Source organism: Xenopus tropicalis, chromosome 5, assembly GCF_000004195.4.
Source record: "Xenopus tropicalis strain Nigerian chromosome 5, UCB_Xtro_10.0, whole genome shotgun sequence".
Lineage (NCBI taxonomy): Eukaryota > Metazoa > Chordata > Amphibia > Anura > Pipidae > Xenopus > Xenopus tropicalis.
In genome coordinates this window covers 100,930,057-100,953,764 of record NC_030681.2, presented here as the reverse complement: position 1 = coordinate 100,953,764, position 23,708 = coordinate 100,930,057, and the positions used below count along the sequence as shown (strand labels likewise).

The 23,708-nt window shown below is 37.8% G+C and overlaps 1 protein-coding gene across 1 annotated transcript in view; it reads left to right on the top strand.

Moving 5' to 3' along the window:
• nmur1 (neuromedin U receptor 1) overlaps window positions 1-21,418 on the top strand; it is a 30,137-nt gene extending 8,719 nt beyond the window's left edge. Inside the window, exon 3 of the mRNA XM_002937350.5 lies at window positions 20,850-21,418. Within this exon, the coding sequence (XP_002937396.1) occupies window positions 20,850-21,232 (383 nt within the window). The 3' untranslated portion in view covers window positions 21,233-21,418. The remainder of the gene's footprint in view (window positions 1-20,849) is intronic.
• The last annotated feature ends 2,290 nt before the right edge of the window (window positions 21,419-23,708 follow it).

Here is a 23,708-nt window from a genome sequence, read left to right as displayed (position 1 = left end):
ATATACAAAAACATTAAAATGTCTGTGTTGTTCATTATTACCCACCGGCTCCTTGTATATATTAAATGTGACTAGAATGGCATCTAAATTCCAGTGCCAACAAAGCTGAACTATGCTCCAGCAATATGAGCAGGATAAAAAAATAAGTTTTTACTTACTTACAGCTACAAATATGTGGCAGTGAGTATACAAGCTAAGAAACAAACATTTACATTCAGTTGGTGGCATGACATGAGCCTGCCATATTATAAGGAAAGCAGAAAGCCCCAATATAAGGCAATGCAAGTTCCTATGCTATCAACAAACATGTTTATGGCTGATTTCCTTTTGATCCGTTATAATAAATCAGTACAACAATAATAATAACAGAGGATACATATTTGATGATGGTAGTGGCATGAAACCTTTTATCCAGAATGCTTGGGACTTGGGGTCCTTAAAGGACAATGAAAGGTTAATATAAATTAAAAGTAAATCTAAAGGCATTCTTTTTAAGTACTTACTGCATATCTAAATTCCCAGATCCCTGCTTGCTTCTCTGAGATATGGTGCTGGCAGCCTACAGCAGTGTGAAGACTAGTGACATCACTGAAATCTCTCTGTCCTTCCTGTAGGCTGTAAGTAAGTGTGATTGAGTAAATATTTGATTAGGTGAGCCAAAAGTGAGGCCTTTTTACTAAATAACAGAAGGGCTATTAAGCAGTATGCTTTTTAAATTTTGCCTTGCATTCTCCTTTAAAATAAGCCTTTCCATAATTTGGATCTCCATACTTTAAAGGAGAAAGAAAGGGATCAAGTACAAGGTACAGTTTGATTATTATAGGGAAAAAAGAAATAATTTGTAGGGACCCATAAGGTTAATATGTCCCAATGACTTTAAACCTTACCATTTCCTTACTCCTTGTTACTGGGCAAAGACCCATTTATCTATTTTGATATCAGCATGTTTATACATTATTGGCTCCTAGGTAGACCACTCATTTCACACTATAACAGAGTGATTAGCAAAGGGGTGGATCTTCCTCTTTGGCAGCATCTGTTGAAGTTCCACTGAGCCTCAGATCAACAGGGCCCCAGTTAAGCCATTATACCCTACAGAACCATCTAAATTTTAGTGAAGTTGGGGAACAGGGACCCCATGAACGAGGATTAGTATAAGCATAAGTATAAGTAGATGACATCTGTCATAGCACTTTAGTGAGATAGTCCGTTTTATATAGATAGAGCAGTCTTCTGGCTCCAACCAGGAGAGATTAGCTGTGAGTAATCTTTTTTACAGGCTCTGTTGCCTTAGTGAAGGGTCACAGTACTGACAAGGGTATCAGGCTTCGCTTTGTTCTCCCTGAGCCACGTCTGCTATAGGGGATCCAGACCATTAAGGTAGAAACCCAAAGGATAAAGGATTACAATTCAGACTACTTTTGTAAAAAACGGGAATTTGGCTCTTAAAAAATGGAAATTTGACTTTTTGCCGCCCCTGGTAATTTTGGGGGCTCTGTCGCCTTAGGCGAGTTTCTCGTCTCGCCTCATGGTAGCAGCGCCCCTGGGTGCCATGCTACTTGCCTATCTTTACCTTTCCCACACTCTGCTGAGGTGGGATAAACCAGTGGACACCATATCTTTCTACCTGCTTAATCCTTATTGTGAGTATTTCATAATCCTGTGGATCATTTGTTTGGGAAATAAACAAGTTCTGTTCTCTGGCATCCATTCATTTACTTTGCACACAGCCCAAGCGAGTTGTAGTATCACTACACCTCCCCTTGATCTTTCCACGTAGAGAAAGCTCATCCTGTGTGTTAGAGTCCAGTGTACCCCCATGCTCTATAGCCTATCTATCTGGTCTTGTCTGTATCTACATCCAATAAAGAGGTTAAATATATTTAAAAATATTTGATTAAAATGTTGTCTATGGGGGATGTCCTTTTTGTAATTTGGAGCTTTCTGGATAATGGGTTTCCAGGTAACAGATCCTATACATGTACAACCTTTCTACTGTTCTTTAAAAGTTTTGTTTTTTTGTAGCCATAAGGTATGCTACTTTATATTACAGAAAACCACTTATACAGAAAGCCCCAGGTCCAAGCATTTTATATTATAAGATCCCACACCTGCATTATGGATATTTTGTATCACACTTTTAACTGGCAACATAAGGGTACAGTAAGGCATCAAGTCAGTTAAGTTAAAAGCTTTACTGAATCTCCGTTAAGCTGATTCTTTGAATAAAAAGCTTCTTTTTCTCTGTTTTACATCATCCATAACCTTGCCAGTGTATTTTACTTTTGCTTTATTTGAAGCCAAGAATCTGTTAAAAATATATGACTGCTATTCACACACATAGATCAGTTCCATGTGTAAAGAGAATATGCAGGGACACAATCCCACAGGCTTTATTACACAACCACTTATAAGGGAAGGGCCAATTTACGCTAACTAACCACTGGGGGAAGTCCCTACAGTTGGATTCCTTACTGTGCCGTGAAGTCTGGGACCAACCTTTCTTTCTCACACAGCCGCCTCTCTCTAGCACTTGGCAAGCAATATGGTGAATACCCCTTCCCCTACCTTAACAATCTCACCACAGGAACTGAACACATTATAAATCAAAATAGGAACATCAACTAGAAGGAGGCAAACTAATTTCCCATCTCAATCACCTATCAAACATTTTTGTCACATAGGCCCGCAACATCATAATACCTGCAGGTAGGTAATGACAACCGTTTCCCAGCAAAATATATGCAAAAAAATACTGTATATATAAGAACAGATTACTATCCAAAAACTAGTGTATGACCGGTCATAACAGATAGGGTAAATAACATAAACATCATCACGTCAGTTTAAAAATGAAATAAAACCAATAAAGCCCACTGACTAGGAGTTTAATTATTCTGATTCTGAGATACATGTCCACAAATGAACATGTAACTAACATATTTTAGCAAATGAATAGTACATTGTACTATTATTTTAAATAAATAGAATATAAATAGAATAAAAAGACCCATTTTGCTTCTCAGGAACTTATAGCTCCACTATTCTAAAAAAAAAATTATATAAGTATATTCCCTACAGGAAGATGATATATAATTACAGTTAATGTAGTTGGCCTATGACCTAGAGATAGAGTATAAAATGCATAATTTAATTTATAGTAATAACTAACATTATTGAAATTAATGTAGAAATCAAATGTATACAAAAAACCAACACATGCAGTGCCATATTTATATATAAACACTCGAGGGCCCATACCTAGGAAGGCAGCTTTAGAGGGGCAGCCCTTGGGTGCTATTACATTAAAAAAAAAACCCCAGCACTTGGCCAGACACTTGCAGCTAAATCTGGTGGCAAAGCTGAATGGAGAGAAGTACCCCTTTGTTTCACAAAGGGAAGGGGGTGCTGAGCTCCGGTGATGCCCTAGGCCAGTGTTTTTCAACCTTTTTTGGGCAAAGGCACACTTGTTTCATGAAAAAAATCACGAGGCACACCACCATTAGAAAATGTTAAAAAATTTAACTCTGTGCCCAGCAGCAGTGCCCCCCTAGTACATTGGTGCCCAGCAGCAGTGCCCCCCTAGTACATTGGTGCCAAGAGCAGTGCCCCCCTAGTACATTGGTGCCCTGCCTACGGCACACCAGGCAACATCTCGCGGCACACTAGTGTGCCGCGGAACAGTGGTTGAAAAACGCTGCCCTAGGCAAGGATTCCTGTCCAGAGACTTATAAAGTAACTACTTTAGTTTAGAATCATCACAGATTTCTATGCCTAAATTAAACCTGCTAAAGATAAAATCCAACAATTACAGTACAATACTCTATACCAGTGCTGTACTGAGGGCTGGAATTTTTCTGACCTGTGTGGTAAAGGGCCCATATTAAAGGTCACAATTGACTGCTCCAACTCAATAACCTGAATAACTAGGCTCAACCCCCAGCACATGGAAAATCATAGGGACCCCAAACATTGAAATGCTATCAATGAACTTCAAGCTCACCTTTTTTTCCACCGGCCGAGTAGAGCAGTGTAGGCCAGACAGGTTAAGGCAGGGTAAAACAGGACAGGCAGCGTAGGGCAGGCACAGGTAGCAATCAGAACCGAGGCTTATATTATTCAGAAACGATCAGGGACAAAATGTGGGTGCCTTCTTACATTCTACGTCTAAGGTGTGAAGATGGGATTAATGTGGGTGCTTTCCAGCAGTCTAAATCTGATGTGTGAATGCAGGTAGCGTTATTTAAACTAGTTATGAGATTTTAGGAGCCAAGTGTGGGCAGCACAAGTTAGACCCACGGGCCGCAAGTTGGACAGCACTGCTCTATTTATAAAGACCCCCAGGGGCGGGCCAAGCCGACCGGGCACCCTAGGCAACCCAGTCGGCCACCTCGCCCCTGCACTTCCCCGCCCCACTGTGTAATGACAAGCGGCGAGGGCAATGAAAAGGGAGCGCAGGCTAGGGGTAGGCAGGAGAGGTTTTGCCTACCCCTAGTTCCGGCCCTGAAGACCCCAGATAGAAGTGCATAAGTGTGATCTGGATATGCTCTGCATCTTGTGCAGAAAACAAAATCTGATGTGAGGTGCAGAGCACAGTGTTGGCAGGGAGGTAAGAACAGTACAGTGCCCCATTACAGCCTGCACCTACCAGCACTTCCTGAATGACACAAATTAGGGGAAGGTAGGGCTGCAGAAAAGGGCTACCTATGTGCACTATGCACTATGCATCCTGCTTTACACATCAAAAATGACCCCTCATATATCAAATCATTGTAATTTATATTTTCCAAGAATATTAGTGCTTTTGCCAGGAGGGGCCTGCTGGGAACTGCAGTTCAGCTACTTTGGAAGCACCACAGGTTCGATATTCTGATCCATCCATTTGTTTTGTGGCAGATAGTTAAAGTTCAACACGTTATGCCCATGATACTTGCAAAACATAATTGTACATAAGTGCTTGTTATAAAGCAGATACAACTGGTCCTGAAAAACTAATTAATTATGATTAACAATAGGTTTTAAATATAAGAACATTGATCTACTTAAGAAAATGTAACCTTCTTGTAATGATCTTCATAATTGCTAGGATACCATCTTTATGGCCGATACTATTGTATAATGAATTGACTTCTGCTGGAGAGAAAGGGCAGTGTTATCTTTAGTATATTGGATAGGATATTTAGACAATGTAAGGAAGATACCAATCATTTTTTACCTTAAGAACATTTTTATAGAAACACCTAGCATTGTATGACTTGTACTGTGAAGCTCAAAATAAGCACCAGTGCAAATGGAAATAAAATAGCAGTACAGGTATGGGACCCTTTATCCAGAATGCTCGGAACCTGGGGTTTTCCGGATAAGGGGTCTTTCCGTAATTTGGATCTCCTACCTTAAGTCTGCTAAAAAAAAATTATTTAAACAGTAATTAAACCCAATAGGACTGTTTTGGCTCCAATAAGGATTAATTATATCTTAGTTGGGATCAAGTACAAGGTACTGTTTTATTATTACAGAGAAAAAGGAAATCATTTAAAAATTTGAATTATTTGAACAAAATGGAGTCTATGGGAGATGGCCTTTCCATAGTTGGGAACTTTCTGGATAATGGGTTTCCAGATAAGGGGTCAATACCTGTATAAAAAAACATAAAATTATGAAAATGGCTCTAATATATATAATGATATCCCAAAATGGGCATGGTTAATTCCTAATATGGCACAGAAATGCCTGAATTAGGATTATTTTGTCATTTTGGTCTTCATTTTTTATTTTTATAGTTATGATTTGCCTTTCTCTTCTGTCTCATTCCAGCTTTCAAATGTCACTGACCCCCAGCAGCCAAAAAGGATTGCTCAGTGAGGCTACAATTTTGTTATTGTTACTTTTTATTACTTATCTTTTTATTTAGGTCCTCCTCCATTCATATTCCTGTTCCTTTTCCAAACCATAGCAACCAGAGCTACTGAAATACCAAACTAGACTGCTGCTGAACAAAAAGCTAAATAATTCAAAAACCGCCAATTAAAAAATAAAAAAATGAAGACATATTGCAAATTGTCTGAGAACTGCATTCTCTACGTCATACTGAGGGGCAGATTTATCAAAATGCAAGTTTAGAGCTCAATACATAAAAACTCAATCACATTCTATTCATTCCTATGGGATTTTTAGAAGGGTATGTATCAATGGCTGAAAGTCAGAACTCACCACGCTCCTAAAAATCCTACAGGAATTCAAAGATGAGCAACCCCTTTAAATAATCAGGGCTATACTAATGCCACAAATCATGTGCCAGGGAAAAGTCATTATTTACACCAGAGTGCAAAAGTGCATTGAATATAAAAATAAAGTATGCCCAAAAATATTTTTTCAGAATGTTTGTCACCTTTAGTTAAGATTTAGTTATAATGTCCTATAACTGATTTGAATATTTTGGTTGGGAATTTGAGAATTTAATCTTGAGCCCTTTCTTACATTTTTTAGGGCTCATCTTTTTTTCATTCATTTTGTGCTATGTGTGCTTGGTGTAATCTTGAGATTAAATTCCAATTCAAACCCCAGACTGCAATGAACAGGTGTAGAATGGAGTTTATGTGGCCACCTTAAATAGCACCCACTATTCTTATCATTTACAAACCTTTTGCTGTTTGCAAAGATTAGGATTTAAAGGAGGTATCTTGTGAGGCTGACCATACTGATTTTTAAAAACATAGTTGGGTTGCAGAGGTCCTAAAACTAAGGGGACCAAATCGGTGCAGCAAAGGAGACACAAGTAACTGTAGTCTGAAAAGGCCAGTTCCCAATCCCACATACAACTTCATACAGATTAAAACATATTGATTCATGTATTATTTAACATACATATTCTGCATATATAAAGAATCAGACTAAATAACTGAGGCATTGTGAAAAATCATTTCTTTCCCACTAGCTGTCAATCATCACATTGTATTATCTGCTTAGAAATGAATTCCCTTTTTATAATACTTCTGCTATAAAATACATACTACTCAGAATATTAAATACACTTACAATTGGATGTACTTTAATTTTAGATTCAAGGCTTGTGACAGCATTCTTTTCATTAATAGTAAGTTGTCAACTTTTGGTACCATTTGATGTATGGGAAGAGGTTTTAGGAGGTAATTCTGTTGAGCTGCAGTGGCAATGGAAGGATTCAGTCACTTCTGTGCTCTTCTTCAAACACCATTTGACTTCACACAGAACTATAACCTTGCCTGTTGCATGTACAGTACCTTGTATCCAGCTAAAGTGCTTATTATGTGATGAACTGATGCGTGGGCTATGTGATATTACTGCAATAAATATATACTAAAGCAAGACAACTGAAAGAGGGGAATAAAAGGGTAGGATCAAAACATGTCACTCTGTTATTAGACTGTATGCTGGAAATGGAGCAGGGTCAGTGAATCGGAAGTACAAAACATTCTTGGCAAGAATGAGATTAAGCACAGAACATTATATATAGGGGCCATAAAGCTATATATTAGGAAAATACCTCAATTTGTTGGCAAGCATTAAATTGCAAAAGTTTCCATAGATACAACCCAGGATATTTCATATCAACACAAATTATATGGCTGGGTGCAAATTGTTGATTTTCTTCAATAGTTGTTTTATGGCTCAGTTATGTTAAAAAAGACAGATAACTTCCATAGCAGCAGAGCCAGACCAACACAGTAGGGCACCCACAGCAAGCCGCCAGCCTCACTCTGAACAAGTGACCCCCCTCACCAATTTATGTTTTGGTCCACCAATTTATCCCTTACACCCCTAACCACCCCAGCTCATCAACTACTCTCTCACCCCACCACTTCTACACCCTTCCCTTTCCCCCGCTCTGCAACTCCTCTCTTCTCCCCCCCTGGTGTGACAGGGCCTAAGTGAGGAGGAGGCAAAATAAGTCAGTGTCAGACGGGGATGCCTGGGGCCCAACAGAAAGCCTCACCTCAGGGGCCCACAAAACACATAAGCACACCTGCCATCACCACTACCCTTCACAGCTTTCAGTGCTGTTATGTACACAGAGGAGCAAGGCTTTCTCAACAAAATATGGGGACTACGAGGAAAGTGAATCTTGTGGCCCTAAAAAATACACCATTTTTGGGCCCTTTGCTACTCTCTTTAGCCTTCATTAACCACAGACGTGCCAGTAAGGTCCCTACAGAAATGAATGAGCTATCCATTAACTCCAGACATGTCAGTAAGATCATTGCAGAAATGGACAATGAGCATTAACTCCAGACGTAATAATAAGATAAATGAAGAATATGGACAGTGAGCAGTTTGGAGTGGTCCAGCGGGGGGTGATGGTGTGCAGGGCCTTGCAGGACTGGGGCCACCAGGAATTTTCCTGATATTCCAATGAGCCACTCTGACCATTGAAGAGGTAGGTGCCTAGGATCCTTGAACCCCAGGCACCTGCCTCTTCTGCCTACACCTGGTTTGGCTTTGCATAGCAGTTTTTCTTCACTTAAATGTAACAGTTCTTATAATTCTCCAGCATATTGTCAAGGATTAAAGCATGATGCAAACTAAAGTCCAGCATTATAATGCAAAACTGCATGATAAAGCATTAGGGCCAGCAGCCAAGTGATGCAAGAGAATTCTGCCTGCTCTGTTTACACTTGATTCTCTCTTCTTTATTTCAAATGATAACTGCTGAAACAAATTTTCCATTTCTGAACTCAGCAGCCTTATATGTGCCCTTCTGAAGTTGATTACTGTGGGCAAAGCAACCTGGCATAATAATCCAGCAATGTTAGATAACTAGCAGATGACTGATGTAGCCATTTCTTCTCTAATTCTAGCAGCAGATTTATTCAAGAATTATCAAGTTGGGGTAGTAAATTAATTCAATAGAAGACTATGAAAACTTCTTAAAATTAGAGAATTAAGAGAAAAAAATCGATGCAAGAAAAAATACAAAAGAGAGGAAAAAATGAGAGAAATTGTACTCAGGATCTCATAAGTGAAAAAACTAGAAAGTCTTGGATTTTAATCATCTGCCTGTGTGCATGGCTTCCAAATTGCGCATACAGGTTCTGCTTCTGAGATTGCATTACTAGCAACTGCTTGCAGCTTCTCATTCTTCTGCTTCAAACAAATCTCTTTCTAAATAATAATGACGAAAAATAACTTTCATAACTTTTACTTGGGGCACTTTCCATGGCTGAAACAGTAACTGCAAAATAGTTTCAAAGAGTCCTTGTATTTTTTCAGGAGGTTGTGGTATAAAAGGCTGAAAACATAAGAGGATTTTATTGCCAGAGTCCATTGTTTAAAGAGTAGCTGTGTATAACTGTATTAAAGGTGCAATATATGTGGGAGTAATGTGTGTCATATACAAAGGTGTGAATGAGTAGGAGTATAAATTTAATGTACAAGAATGAAATAAAGTTTGTTCTTTTTATTTGCCATATAGAGAGCCATATGCACATCTCTACTGTCCAAGTAGCTGTTGTCATGGCTATACCTTTTAGCAGAGATCTTTTCTAATGTGCTTCTAATAATAATGTAATCATTCATATTATGCTTAGTACTAAGTATCTATATTTTTGTGCAATCACTGCTTTATTAAAATTTTCTAAAGCCACAAGAATGATCTAACAATTATTATAAAGGGTTGAATTGTTGTCAGTGACCAAATTGAAGGTACTTTACAAAGGGAAGAAGCATACCACTATACCGGCCATGCCTTTTAACACATTTATTGCAGAAAGTAAGTGGCACAAGCTTTCGTTGCAATGCACCTGAAGAAGGGGGTCACCCCCGAAAGCAAGCTTGTAACACTTACTTTCTGCAATAAATGTGTCAAAAGGCATGGCCGGTATAGTGGTGCGCTTCTTCCCTTTGTAAAGTACATGGAATGGCTTGGGAGCAGCTGAGGAATTGAAGCACCCTATGGAAGCATGTAATTGGTGCGCTGAAGAATTTTTCTACAAATTGAAGGTGCATCAGTCATATAAGCTGCAGCATTTTTAAAAAAATTCAGTGGAACTCTATCAGTTATAATGTATGGTCACTAGTTGTATATAAGGACAGTATATCCCTTTGTTCAACTTGTGTTCAATGGATAGGGCTTGTGCTCAACATACATTTGCCCTATTGTTTTAATGCAGAAAATGTACTGTTTTTGTTAACAGGGAATTTGAAGCTACTCCATGTGTGGTCCTTGCAAGTAATGAAATAGTCCCCTGCAAAAATTGACTAATTTGTGCACTGGTAGTCGAATTACTGACCTCGCAAGGACCAAAATGAATACAAAATGAGCAGTGACAGATATGAACCTCTTGCAGCCCTTCTAAAGTAGATATATTTTTTGGGGGTAAAAAAAAAGATGCTGAGTTGATACCAGGGTTGAAATAGTTTAGTAAAAGTACTCCCATTCTCGAGCATTAAAGCAGCAATTTACCAAAATTCACCAGTGTTTATGTTCTGTTAAGAGCTTTGCTTGCATTCTCTCCCATTGCAAGAGTTGTTAATTGCAGGTATGGAAATATAACTGTGCCTATGTAGCAATACAGTCACATCTGAGGTATGTGCAAACGTTTAGGGAGCCTTGCTGAGCATGAACAGCTTCAGAGCAGGCGGGTGAGTGGGAGTTATACAACTGATTTCATACTTATGGTTTATAGGTTTCTAAGCTGCAGTTCATGTGGAATGCAATGTAAGTCACCACTTAACAGGATTAACCTTTTGTATAATCTTAAATTATTATGCTCAACAGCTCTTTTTTAACATAAATCTTGCTAAGAAACCTTAGTTTGCAACATTATAGTAGATCTTGCTCTACTATGACTACAGAAATAAATAAAAAATAAAGGATCACACATCTAGAATGTCTTCCAAGACCACTTTCTGGGGCAGATGTTATTGGTCCCACAGGTCATCATTAATTTGACATCTGATAGCAAGAGAAAGAGTACATAAAAAAAACAAACATTTTGACAAGTATCTTCTACCACTTGCCAACACAGACATTTTTGGAATTTGTTGTGTATTTCCATGTATTAGCAGGAAGCTGCTAATCTAAATAGCTAAGAATAGTGGTATAGTCATGTATAACATGTATAAACCCCTCCCCTCAATAAATTAAAGAAAATTTGCTTATCTGCACATCTGTACATGTAAAAGGTTATGATTATATATGTAAAACAGCAAGATAAGGTTACATACCTGAGTGCAGGAGTCAGGAAGTTATAGAACAACATGAACCTGGTCTCAATAGAGACCTTAATCAAGGTTCGGCTGTTGAGACCGAAACATTGGTTCAATAAATGTATTTTTTGCTTTTCACTAAAGACCTGTGAGTATGGTGTTACATATATATATAACTTTAGGCATGCATAAAGAAAGGAGTAGATGATCTCATTGCCCATTTCATATCTGCACAAGTGAATGGTTATCATCATATATACATATGTATATATATATAAAGGATTTTAGGCAGGCTTACAAAAAAGAGTAAATGAGCCCATAATGCTTATCTGCACAAGTGAATGGTTATCATGATATATACATATGTATATATATAAAGGATTTTAGGCAGGCATACAAAAAAGAGTAAATGAGCCCACAATACATATCTTTCAAGATAAGATTCCTTCTAAATATCTGGAGCTCTATTCATCCAACTCATTTATCACTGATGTTTAGCAACCAGGCCTTTAAGAAACTGGTATATGAAACCCTTAAAAACACAGTTTTGTATAAAGGATAAGCCTTCCATTAATTAAACAACTTCGGCTTATGCTATGCATGAAGGCACACAACTGTGAAATAATGTTCTGGACACAAATTATTAACATTTATTTATAAAGTGCCAACATATTCCGCAGCACTGTACAATAAGTGGGTTTTATACATTGGACATACAGAGTAACATATAAAGCAATCAGTAACCGATACAAGAGGTGAAGAGGGCCCTGCCCAAAAGAGCTTACAATCTACAAGGAGAAAGGGTTGAGACACAAGGTGTGGATGACACAGTGACAAGTCAAAGTGATGTTTTGCATAGAAATAACTTCCAGAACAAGAAACCTTTTTCAAGAGTACAGCATTTTATTGGACATAAGAAGACTGCAAGCGTGGATTGATCATATTTTCAGTAGCATTGGATTACTGTTTCACGTAGTCTCTATATAAATTGTACTAACACTGATTACAGTTCAGATAATGGTCTAGATAATGTTGGTTTAAAATTTGTATGGATATATTTGGCCATAAGGTATTTGGTAGCACAAACGCTACCCTACACATCAGACATGAAAAAGAACCTTGGGAAAAGGACTAGTATCTTTTGCAGGTTTAGAATTAATAGCTCCAAAATTATATACTGTATATATATATTATATACTCCTTAAATTCCAGTATATCCTGAGCACTTTTTTATGTCATATTCTTCAGTTAGAACATTTACTGGTGAATTCCAAACTGTCCCTGGAAGCAATGTCAGCACAAGAGCTATACATAAGGAATGTGAGTTTTTTATGGCATTCACAGGCAAACAAGCCAAACATTACCATGCACAATGCCAAGTAGCAGCTGGAGTGGTGTAAAGGTCACCAACATTGAACTCTGGAGCAGTAAAAACACACCCTTTATGTGATAAATGATACAGTATCTGGCAGTCTGACAGAAAAGTCTGCATTTGCCATATGCCAGGAGAACACTACCCACCGGGTATGTGCCTATGTTGGATAAACAAGTGTACAGATACTTTTGGCTATACATATTTGGCCATAAACTTAAATAAACTCAATTTCGATGTTGGATCTGTTAATGATGGGGTATCATCAACTAGTGGAAAGATAATTGGTTTGTCCCCATTTATTTGGAGGCCCGAAAATTTCGTAACCTGTGTAAGCAAGTGCAGAACCACAGGTATAAAGGGTACTTTACTTTACCTTGGGGCAAAAGTGCCAACACATAGGGGTCCATTCATTAAACCATGATTTTTGGGTGGTTAAAAGCACGATTGGAAAAAATTTGGAGTAACCATGATAATTTCTAATGTACAAAAATGTCATGAAAATTCTTTTACCGGCCATACAAAAATATCGTGGTTGCATTCTGAAAGTCACGGAATTTTCGGATCCAAATGTTCATAAACAGCATGAAAACCTTTCTGGCTTTGAAACTTCAATGCATGATTTTGGAAGCCTTCCATATGATTCAATGGCACTCTGCAGCACCAACCTGGCCAAAAGATAGTCACCATACCAAAGCTTGAATGAATTCTGAAATGGTCGTAGTCTTTGTGAAAAATACAACTTTTTCGTGGAAGTTATGAAAACCATTAAAAAGTTGTGGAATTTTAACAATATTATCAAGGTCATTATGAAAAGTTCTATCAAATAGAAAAAATACAATCGTTTTTTCTGAAACAAAATTGTGGTTTAATGAATGGGCACCATAGTGTTCACTTAAGAAGCCCCAAGTAAGCTGCGTTCTGCTTCAGTCTAGATAAAACAGGAGCACTACACACAACATAATTACAATATAATGTACTGTTGAACTGCACTGGTAAAACTGGTGTGTTTGATTCAGAAAGACTACTATAGTTTATATAAATAAACTGTTGTGTGGCCATGGGGACAGCCATTCTATCTGAAAAAGGAGAAAGGCACAGGTTACAGAGCAGCCAGCAGATATGCTCTGTAGGTTAGATTCCTGTGAAAAAATGAATCCCATTGTATTATGTGAAACCTGTGCCATTCAGTTCTATTCCAGAGGGTGTGGAACTGATCCCTACAGCACAGGCAGATTATTATGGCTTCTCTTCAGTTTCTCTTAAATATTGTATTTTCTTACAATAAATTGTTAAAAGTTATCCTCTTAAACATTACATATGCTTACCAGCACCTAGGAATTTTGGCTTTTGAGTGCTCCTCTGTGCTATTATATATAAACAGGTAAACAGAAGTAATAAACACATTATATACATAAAATAAAATGCCTATATTTGCATCCTTGCTGATAAGTTTTTTGCCTAAAATAATCTTTAGCTTTAACTGCGGGAGGGAGTTAATGTGGGGGGCAAAATATTAGCAGAAGGCTGCCTAAACAAAAACAGGTTGTTTGTCGATAGAGATTTGAATTGATAGAGCACAGCTTGGGCATAATAATATTAACAGATCTTTAAATTTGGCCTTTGCCTCCTATAATTAGCATATGACAAAATCACACATTGAAACAGCCATTTAGGCTGAACGCTGTAATGTTCTGCACTTGCACTTAAAGCTTCTAATGTTTTTGCTGAAAAACCCTTATCATAATAAATACCTTCTAGATTACAGTGGAAGAAGTGACTTTGATAATGGAAGCATAAATGTAGCACGTGTAGCTGTCATTTCTTCTGTATTCTCACTCATTCTGCCAACACTAACAACTGGACATGTGAAACTTACATTTTGGGCACAGTTCATAGTTTGCAGTGTTTTCAGATAACACAAAACAATGCAGCTCAATTAATTCCATCCAGGATATGGCAGCCTTGTAGCAGGATCTCGAAAAACAGGCAATCTAGGTGGCTAAGTGGCAGATTAGATTCTTAAATGTTAAATTATGCACCTGGACTTTTAAAACTCTTATACCATTGATGAAACTAAGTTATTAAAAAATCACTGATGAGAAAGGACCTAGTGGATAATAAAATTATCTGTAGCAAGCACTGGCAGTTGGCCAGGGTCAAACTGGGCTGCAAGACACCAGGAAATTGGTGGGCCCACCTGCCCCAAGCCTGCTCCCCCCTAGTATTTGTGGGCACTAGCACCTACCATCCCCTATTTGGGATAAATAGGAAGCAAAAGGTACAGGGCTCACAGACATATGGTGGGGTAGCATTGGGTTTTCTGTGTGCAGGAGACTAAGGTAGAGGGCCCCTGAGTTGGCAGTAGAGATGTAGCGAACCTCACAAAAAAAGTTCGCTAACCCGTTCGCGAACTTCCGCCAAAAAGTGCGAACTTTTGCGAACTTTGCGAACCCCATAGACTTCAATGGGAAGGCGAACTTTAAAAACTAGAAAGTTTAAAGTTTTTTAAAGGGTGCCACGACCTGGACAGTGGCATGCAGGAGGGGGATCAAGGGCAAAAATTTCTCTGAAAAATACATTGTTGACACAGCGTTGCGTTTTGTGCTTTAAAGGGCACAAATCACACTACATTTCTAAACTTGTGTCATAAACTGCTTTAAAACGTCCGGCGTCTACATGCCAATCAAGTCGTGTAAAGGTTACGGCCGGTTCACATGCAAAGACAAAACGCCGCAGTAGTGGATACGGAATATATTATTGCTGGTGGAAAAATATCGCTCAGGTGATTTTATTGCAATGTCACTACTATGTGTAACGTGTTTGGTGCACTACTATGAACAACAGCAAACAGCACTGGACACGTTAAAGAACAGTAAGTTAAATAAAAAAAAAAAAAATAATAATGAAAAAAAAGTGATCTCTGGTTGGTGCTGGGGGTGAACTACTAGGAGCAGCACACCAGTCCCCAACACAGCTAGACTAATAGCACTGGGCTCTATAAATTACAGTAGCAAAGTAAAAAAACACAAATAAAAAAAAATGTTGTCAATGTGTGGTTGGTGCTTAGTGCACTACTATGAGCAGCACACCTGTCTCCAACACACACAGACGGAGCTGCAGTACACAATGAAAAGAAGAGTAACAGTAATCAGAAAATAAAAGCAGTCCTTACAAGGACTATTGGGTTACAGCAGATGAGATCAGCTGTCCCCAGCAGCTACATACAGAGCAGTAGAAAGTAGATTTCTAGTCAGCAAAGCTACCTAAACTGTCCCTCAAACCCCTGCACAGCTCTCTCCCTATGCTAACTCATCAAGCACACACAGGCAGAATGTAAAATGGCTGCTGGGCTTCGGTTTATATATGGAAGGGAGTGGTCCGGGGGAGGTCCAGGAGGGAGAGCTGCCTGATTGGCTGCCATGTATCTGCTGGCTCTGGAGTGAGAGGTCAAAATTTGGCTCCAGCTAAGGCGAACCCAAAATTGCGAACATCGCTAAAAGTTCACGAACTTGCGAACACCCGATTTTAGTGTGATTTAGATCTCCGGCGAACAGTTCGCTACATCTCTAGTTGGCAGCCCTGGTGGGCTTTGGACACCCCAATCCAATGCTGCAGTTGGCAGCACAAGCACAGCAAAAATTTTGATTTCTGACACTGAGCTGTCCACTGCCCCTATATAAACTATAGCAAAAAAAGGCTTCATGTTGTAGCTCACACCTTTCCCAGCTAGAGTTAAATGATCCCAGTGGTGGCAATAAAAAGGGCAACCATTTGGGAGCTTTAACCTTTGAAAATAAGTCGCAGGTTAAAACTAGTCCTTGGGAAAAATGTATAATGAAACAGTAGAATTGTTAATGAACAAAATGAAAGTAAGTGTATAGGACTGGCCAGACCAGGGATGACTTTGGTGTAGTTTGCCAGCTTGAATATATTGCAGTAAACATTCACTGTTTTGTTTAAAGGGGAAGGCATTTTAGTTGCTTAAGACAGGGGAATGTAACAAAAGTCATAAACGTAAAAGAAAAACTTTTGTAAAAAGAAAGAAAAAAAATTTAATATTCTTCATTAGACTGTTACTGCACTGCAAATTTTAATTGCACATTGTAAACTTTTTAGGCATGCTTGAATGTGGCTTAACCTTTTAGAGCATTCTTATTAAGAAGTTTTATTACATACACTTTCACTTTCTTTCGCTGTTAGAAGTGGTCCCTAAACAGTCTCTGCGTTAGCAAAAACTATATTAAATTCACCCAAAAGGCATACAATTTGCAATGTGAATATTGCATATATATTTTCCATTGCTGACTTTTATTACATTCTCCCCAGAATATCTAAATGTTATATATATATACAGTATATATATATATAGATAATGGGTGAGTGCTGTCTATTTTCATACCATGAATCACATGAGCCATAGATCATACATATTACGTGATTAGAATTTCAGTTCTTGCTATGGAAACCTGAAGTACATATATAATCCTTAATAAAATAACTTTTTCAAAAACTATGGTAACAGCGCTTTTTAATTACTGAATTTATTAAATGTGACAATAACAATAACAGAAACCTTAATTACTGAGCCTCTATTGTATATTATTTTATTTACTGTATATTCCCAATCATCAATACAATTTATTTTTTGCAGATTACTAGTTTAAATTTATACTGCATTATTTAACATAGTTGTCAAAGCAACAGTCTCCAACACAGAGCTATTGTGTGATGCTGAATCACAATTCAATGAAAAAAACAAAACTGAGTTAGCTCGTTAGAGCCATGTTTAAGGATAACTTACTATTATTGCCCTTCTAATGTCAGAAAAGGGGGCAGAGAGTAAGCACAACCAGTAAAGGGGTGGCCTCTGGTGCAATGATCTTTTCTTTGGGAAAAGAAGATCTGCTGTTTATCTATAATGTCCTCTTAAGTACTTGCAAAGAGTAAATATATCCCCTAACAAGTACCTTTTCTCCAGAGATAACAAGCCCAACATTGACTAACCTCATAGTTGAAAACCCCCATCCCTTTTACCAATCTAGTTGCAAATCTCTGCACTTTCTTTAGCTCATAAATGTTCTTTTTAAGGACAGAAGCCCAAAACTGCACTGCATACTAAAGGTAAGGCCTTACCAAGGATCTATAAAGAGGCAAAATTATGTTTTCATCCATCGAGTTAATGCCTTTTTTATTCAAGATAGAACTTGATTTGCTTAAATACCCAATGAATGACACTGCCTAGAATAACACAGCTTTTATCAACAAAATAAAAAAACAGATCTTTCTCAATTAAGGTTACCCCAACACACTATCATATAGTGTATAACTTACATTTATGATATTTCTACCTAAGTGCATAACTTTTCATTCATCATCACTGAACATTACTGTATTTGCCAGTGTGCTGCCCAACCAAGTCAGTTACCCTTATTACCCCACTTTGACAACCTATTGACACCATGCCAGACCTCAATAAATCCTGAAAAATGAAGTGAATGGGTTTGGCAATTAAAGAGTTAAACTCGTTTAGTACCCTGGGATAAATACCATCTGGTCCCAGACCTTTGTTTACACATTCTAGTCTCTCTTGAACTTCCCCCGAGTGACCCATGCAGCACTATTTATATTATTAGAATGAGGACTATTAAAAGGAAACCTTTATTAGCTAGTACTGCAGTTGTGTAGAGACATAGAAACTAACAGTTCACAATCTCTGTCTTTTCACTGCTCTCATCAACCTTCTGCTGATAATAAGGGCCCCTAAGCATGTATCTCTTTTGTCACATACCCCTAGTCTGGACCCTTGTTGCTCCACCAGTTGCTTGCCATTTACTTCCCCCGTAGTCATCACGCATGTGCACGCATGCAAGGGCAACGTGGCTGGGCACCCGACGTGGCCCAGCCCTGGATGCCCATAGACCTGAGGGTCCCCAACCTTTTTTACTTGTGAGCTACAGTCAAATGTAAAAAGAGTTGGGGAGCAACACAAGCATCATAAAAGTTCATGGTGGTGCAAATATGGGCTGTGATTGCCTATTTGGTAGCCTCTATGCACACTATCAGGAGGCTTACAGGAGGCTTTGTTTGGTAGTACATCTTGTTTTTATTCAACTGAAACTTGCTGCCAAGCCAGGAACTGAAAAATAAGCACCTGCTTTGGGGACATTGGGAGCAACATCCAAGGGGTTGGTTTGCACATCTAAAATTGCCACCTTTCTGGGTGGGATGATGAAATTAAGGGGAGCTAAGGGTATGTAATAGGGTGGGGTGATATCAGGAGCACAAGACTATTGGCCAGACTGGGAGAATTTTGCCCCGGTTTCTCCAGATAAACGTTTAAACCAGACTGCCCAAGATAAAACTTTGCTGTTCAAAATTGGAAAGGTGGCAACCCTAACCCTATGTTCCAGTGGTCTAACTGTTTCTATGAATTATAGAATGTATTTTATTATTTCAGTAACAGTAGATATTTTGGATTAGTTTTTTTTGCTTTACAGTGCTTTAGTCAAGAAAACCAGTCTTCTTTAAACTTCTTTAAATGAGACCACACCTTGCTTAAATGAACATTTTCCTGTCCATCAGCATTCTATCTGTTTCTCTGAATTCTTATGTTATGAGTTTGACTTTTATACTAAGTCTCACTGCATTTTAGCTAGACATGTCATAACAAACCTGTAGGAAATAAACACGAATCTAATGAATGCTAAGCACTGCACTGCGTATGTTGCAACCCAGCTTATAAAACCAGCCTATAAATATCGGCAAGCAAAGTGATTGTCTCTTCCTGAGTGGCTACCATACGGAAAGCTGTGCACTGTCATTGTCATTGAGTGATAGCAACTTATCTGGGCTTATAGACCCTGCAATTCATCCAGGTGATGTTTGTATCTTGCTGCTTGAAGCTCTGGCCTCTCTCACTATGACAGCCCATGGCTGCACTCCTCTTTTATCTGTGGAATTTTTTGTCAGTTTTTGTCCTTATTAGGAAGCCATCCCCAGCCTCTTGGTTCTGAGAGAAATATCCCAGCTGGATGAACAGAAGTGACGACAGTAATAAATCTTGGAAATATTAACACCTTGAGCACTATCAGAGATTTGATTTCATTATCATTTATTTTTGTAGTGCCAACAAGCTTTACAACAATTCAATTAAATAAGTGTGTGTTTTTACTTTTTAGAGAAACAATAGATGGTGCGATACTTATGTTGCTTACCAGCCTCTACTGAAAGTGAAAATATACATCTTTCATGCACATGTCTGGTCATAACTGGTGATTATAAACAGTTTTATGTAATTTTTTTAGATGGACTGTTAATCTTAAACTGAATCTAAAACTGAAGGCAATAAAATGCTCTTTTTAAAATTTATATACATTTATATACATATATATGCAAATGTGTTACTCATCTAGTAACCCATAGCAACTAACCAACTAACCAAAAAAAATCTGATTATTTGCTATGGTTTACTAGATGAGGGCAAACTCAAGGGGACTCATTTATAAGCACTAGGCAATTTTGCACCTAGGCAGTAATTCATAACAAATTATCAGTCATTTTTTCAAACAGCTGCATGTAGAACAATGAAAGCAGGCATCTGATTGGTTGCCATGGGTTACTGCCTAGATGTGAATTTGCCCAGTATTTATAAATGACCTCTAAGATGATTTATAACATCACCCTGAATGGGCCCTGCTCTTGTAAAATCTCTGTTTGCGTAGGTCCATGTAAGCTGTAGTGCTCACAGCAACGGACCTTGTTCTACATACAATTTACCCATACTTATTACCATATGTTTTCGATTATTTTACTCAATGCATAATTTCTAAATATTTCTTTTCATTGACTGCTGCTGCCTTCTTCTAATCATGCACTAAATACTAATAGAAGAAAAAAATGATCTGCCAAAATCCTTAGAAAGTGTCATCGATTGCTCCAGAGATCATTGTATGTCCTTCTCAATACCTTGGTGCAGATTGGCTTTATAGACTCTTTACACCATTGGTACACATAGGAGATTTGCCTGCCATGTCTTTCCATTCCAGGAAACATAGTTGCTTAAAACAGCAGGAAAATATCAAACCTGCTGGCATTTTTATGCAGTTCCCATGGTTACTGTATATATTGGTGTATTTGTGCCTTGTTGGTATTACAGGCCCTTTTGGATTATGAATGCCCAGCAAAGTGTTGTTACCAGTAATTATAATGAATCTGCATCTGTTTGAAGAATTGTACAAAGACACATCAATGTGAAGTGGATGTTCACAAATGTTTGTTTTTTTCACTGCAGTTATCTTAGTGGTGGTATTTGGGATCTGCTGGGCACCCTTTCACACGGAACGACTGATGTGGAGTTTCATAAATGACTGGACAGAAGTGATGCACCAAATATTTAGCTTTGTCCATGTGATCTCTGGGGTGTTATTCTACCTGAGTTCTGTGGTTAACCCTATCCTGTACAACCTACTGTCCACACGATTCCGTGAGATGTTCAAGGAGGTCATGTGCCATGGAAGGACAAAAAGGCTGGGTTCCAGAAGGTCTTCCCCAAGTGTCACGCGTGTAACCACTCGCAGCACAGTGTGTGAAAATGTCCCTGGAAATGGATTACGATTCTCTGATGTTGATGAGTTTGTTGTATATTTAGAGTGTGATAACGTGGCAAAGAATTAGCCAATTTTCCATATTAACCAAAACTACCTGATATCATGCATACAACATCTGGCATACTGTAGATCATTGCACACCTGTTTCATACCATGTGCTTTTCTTCCTTCTATAGCACTTAGTGATGAGTGAATCTGTCCTGTTTTGTCTCACACTGCAGTTGCAAAACTGCTGAAAAATGTGCGAAACGGCAAAAGATTTGCAAAATATTGCTTCTGCACAATTTTGTTTTTTTGCAGCGACCATGACTTTTTCCTCACTCAGCAGATTTTTGTTGTGGTGAGTTTTTGCATCAGTTTTGCGAAAAAAAATTTGCGAAATGTGGAATATCACAGCAAATCCATGACTGGCAAAAATTTCACTTTTTGACCATGACAAAAGTACACTACATATCTATGGGGGGAGGCTAACCAGCATATACATTATGTCTAAAAAATTACTGTAAATTTGTGAGGTAATTTATAGTAGTGGGGGAAAGAGAGAAGCCAAAATAACTGGGAATGATTACCAGCATAAACCCCTACAGTCCTGCACATGTTCATGTTAAATGTCAAAGCAGATTCCATAGAGGTTAACAATGCAATGTGGAATCTAAACAATATATGAACAAATCTGTTCCCGGAAAAAATTTATAGCAAACAAATATGTTAGCAAAAATAACAATGTTTGTTCTAAATAAATGTATTTTGTTTGTGTTTGTGTTTGAATAGCAGGAAAATCAATTTGAAAAGACAGTAGTCACAATTATTAACACAGCAAAACAATGTTGTTGAGTTAATATGATCTGCATGTCAGCATGGTAATCAGTGTAGTCTGCAGCATCAGACATCAGACAAATGTGCTATGTATTAAAATCAATGAGGAAGACAGCATACGATTTATAAATTGTTACATTTAACTATTTAAGTAGCAGCCCAATTCACTTCTCAAGCCAGTGAATAAACACAAAATCACAAAACTGTCAATCCATACACCCCATCTCTATCATTATGTATGTGTATGGGTTATATTATCCATAGACCCACTATCCTGGAAAAAAACAGGTTGATGCCATTCTCCAAATCAAACAATTCTTAATTTTTTACTAATTTGCTTTCTATTTGTAATAAGAAGACAATAGTTTTGTACTTAATGTTAAAGGAAAATCATCTCTGTTGTAAAACTTCCGTTGAACAGTAGTCAATGTTTACTGTTTTCCAAATAATTTTATCTTATAGTTGTGTATATATTGAATTATATTTTGATGAATTCACTGACAGATTTCACCTGCTCTAATTGGCTGACTCCAGCTTGAGTAAACAATTTCATATGCCCTACAGACAAACTAACTACTGAGTCGATTGCAGTAGAAAAAAATGTTAGTTTGAGCGAGCAGGCATTTACTACAGTTTATGTGCATATTTTTATCAATGACAGTTCCACTTTAAAGGGAAGTTTACCTTTGCATTAACTTTTAGTCCATTTTAAATGAACCTATTCTATTAAGTAAATTTTCAGTTGGCCGTCAACATTTATTTTTTATGGTTGTCAAATTTTTGGCTTTTCTTGTTTCTTGAAAATTCTATCTGGTTGTCAGGGATCACTGACCCTAGCAACCAAGAAAATCAGACTAACTGCGAGGCCTCAATTTTATTCTTACTTGTTATTATTACTACGTTTTCTTTGCATGTTTATTTCAAAACTAGTCCTTGGTTGCTAGAATTATTAACCCCTAACGACCATATAAAAGTTTTAATATCAAGCCCGAAGAATTCAGAAACTAATGTAAAAACCACAAAAAGTACCACAAAAAATGAAGACCAGTTGCAGTTAGTCTCAGAATTCTGTAGTCTACACCATACTACAAGTTTATTTTGTGGTGAACAACCCCTTTAGTTTAGTGTTATATCTTTGGGCAAGCATTCTGGACAATATCAGACCTGTCCAATTTCCCAGATTTTTGGGAGTCACTTGTATTTATACCCCATATGGGTTTGGAGTATGGGATGTGAGTAGGGCACAGTAGTGTGTTGCTGGGGCACAACCAGCCTGCCAAGGACAAGAGACACTTCTTTATTTATATCCACCTTTGTGTTGGATACTGTTGATTATTCCCTTTCAATGAAATTTTATATTGCCTCCATCTCTATGATCAATCTATAGCCTTTTTTCTAACAAATAGTTTTCTTTATAATGTGGAAGTGTCTCTGTGACTTGTCCTTTTGTTGTTCCCCCTTTACACTCTTTCCATTAACTTAACTTCAAATATCATCAAATATTATTTGTATGTAGATGATATCAAGATACTGTATATGCAAAAAAGTCCATCACTTATACCTGAAATTAAGACCCAGAGCTCCTAGCTATCTCCTCCTCGATGAATCTATATATAACTTATTTATTGAACTGTTTTTCCCCTAATTGTACTGTTACTGTAATGTAAAAATGGACAGCACTTTGCAGGACCATATTTTCTGAATAGATAGTATAAAAAATTCACAGA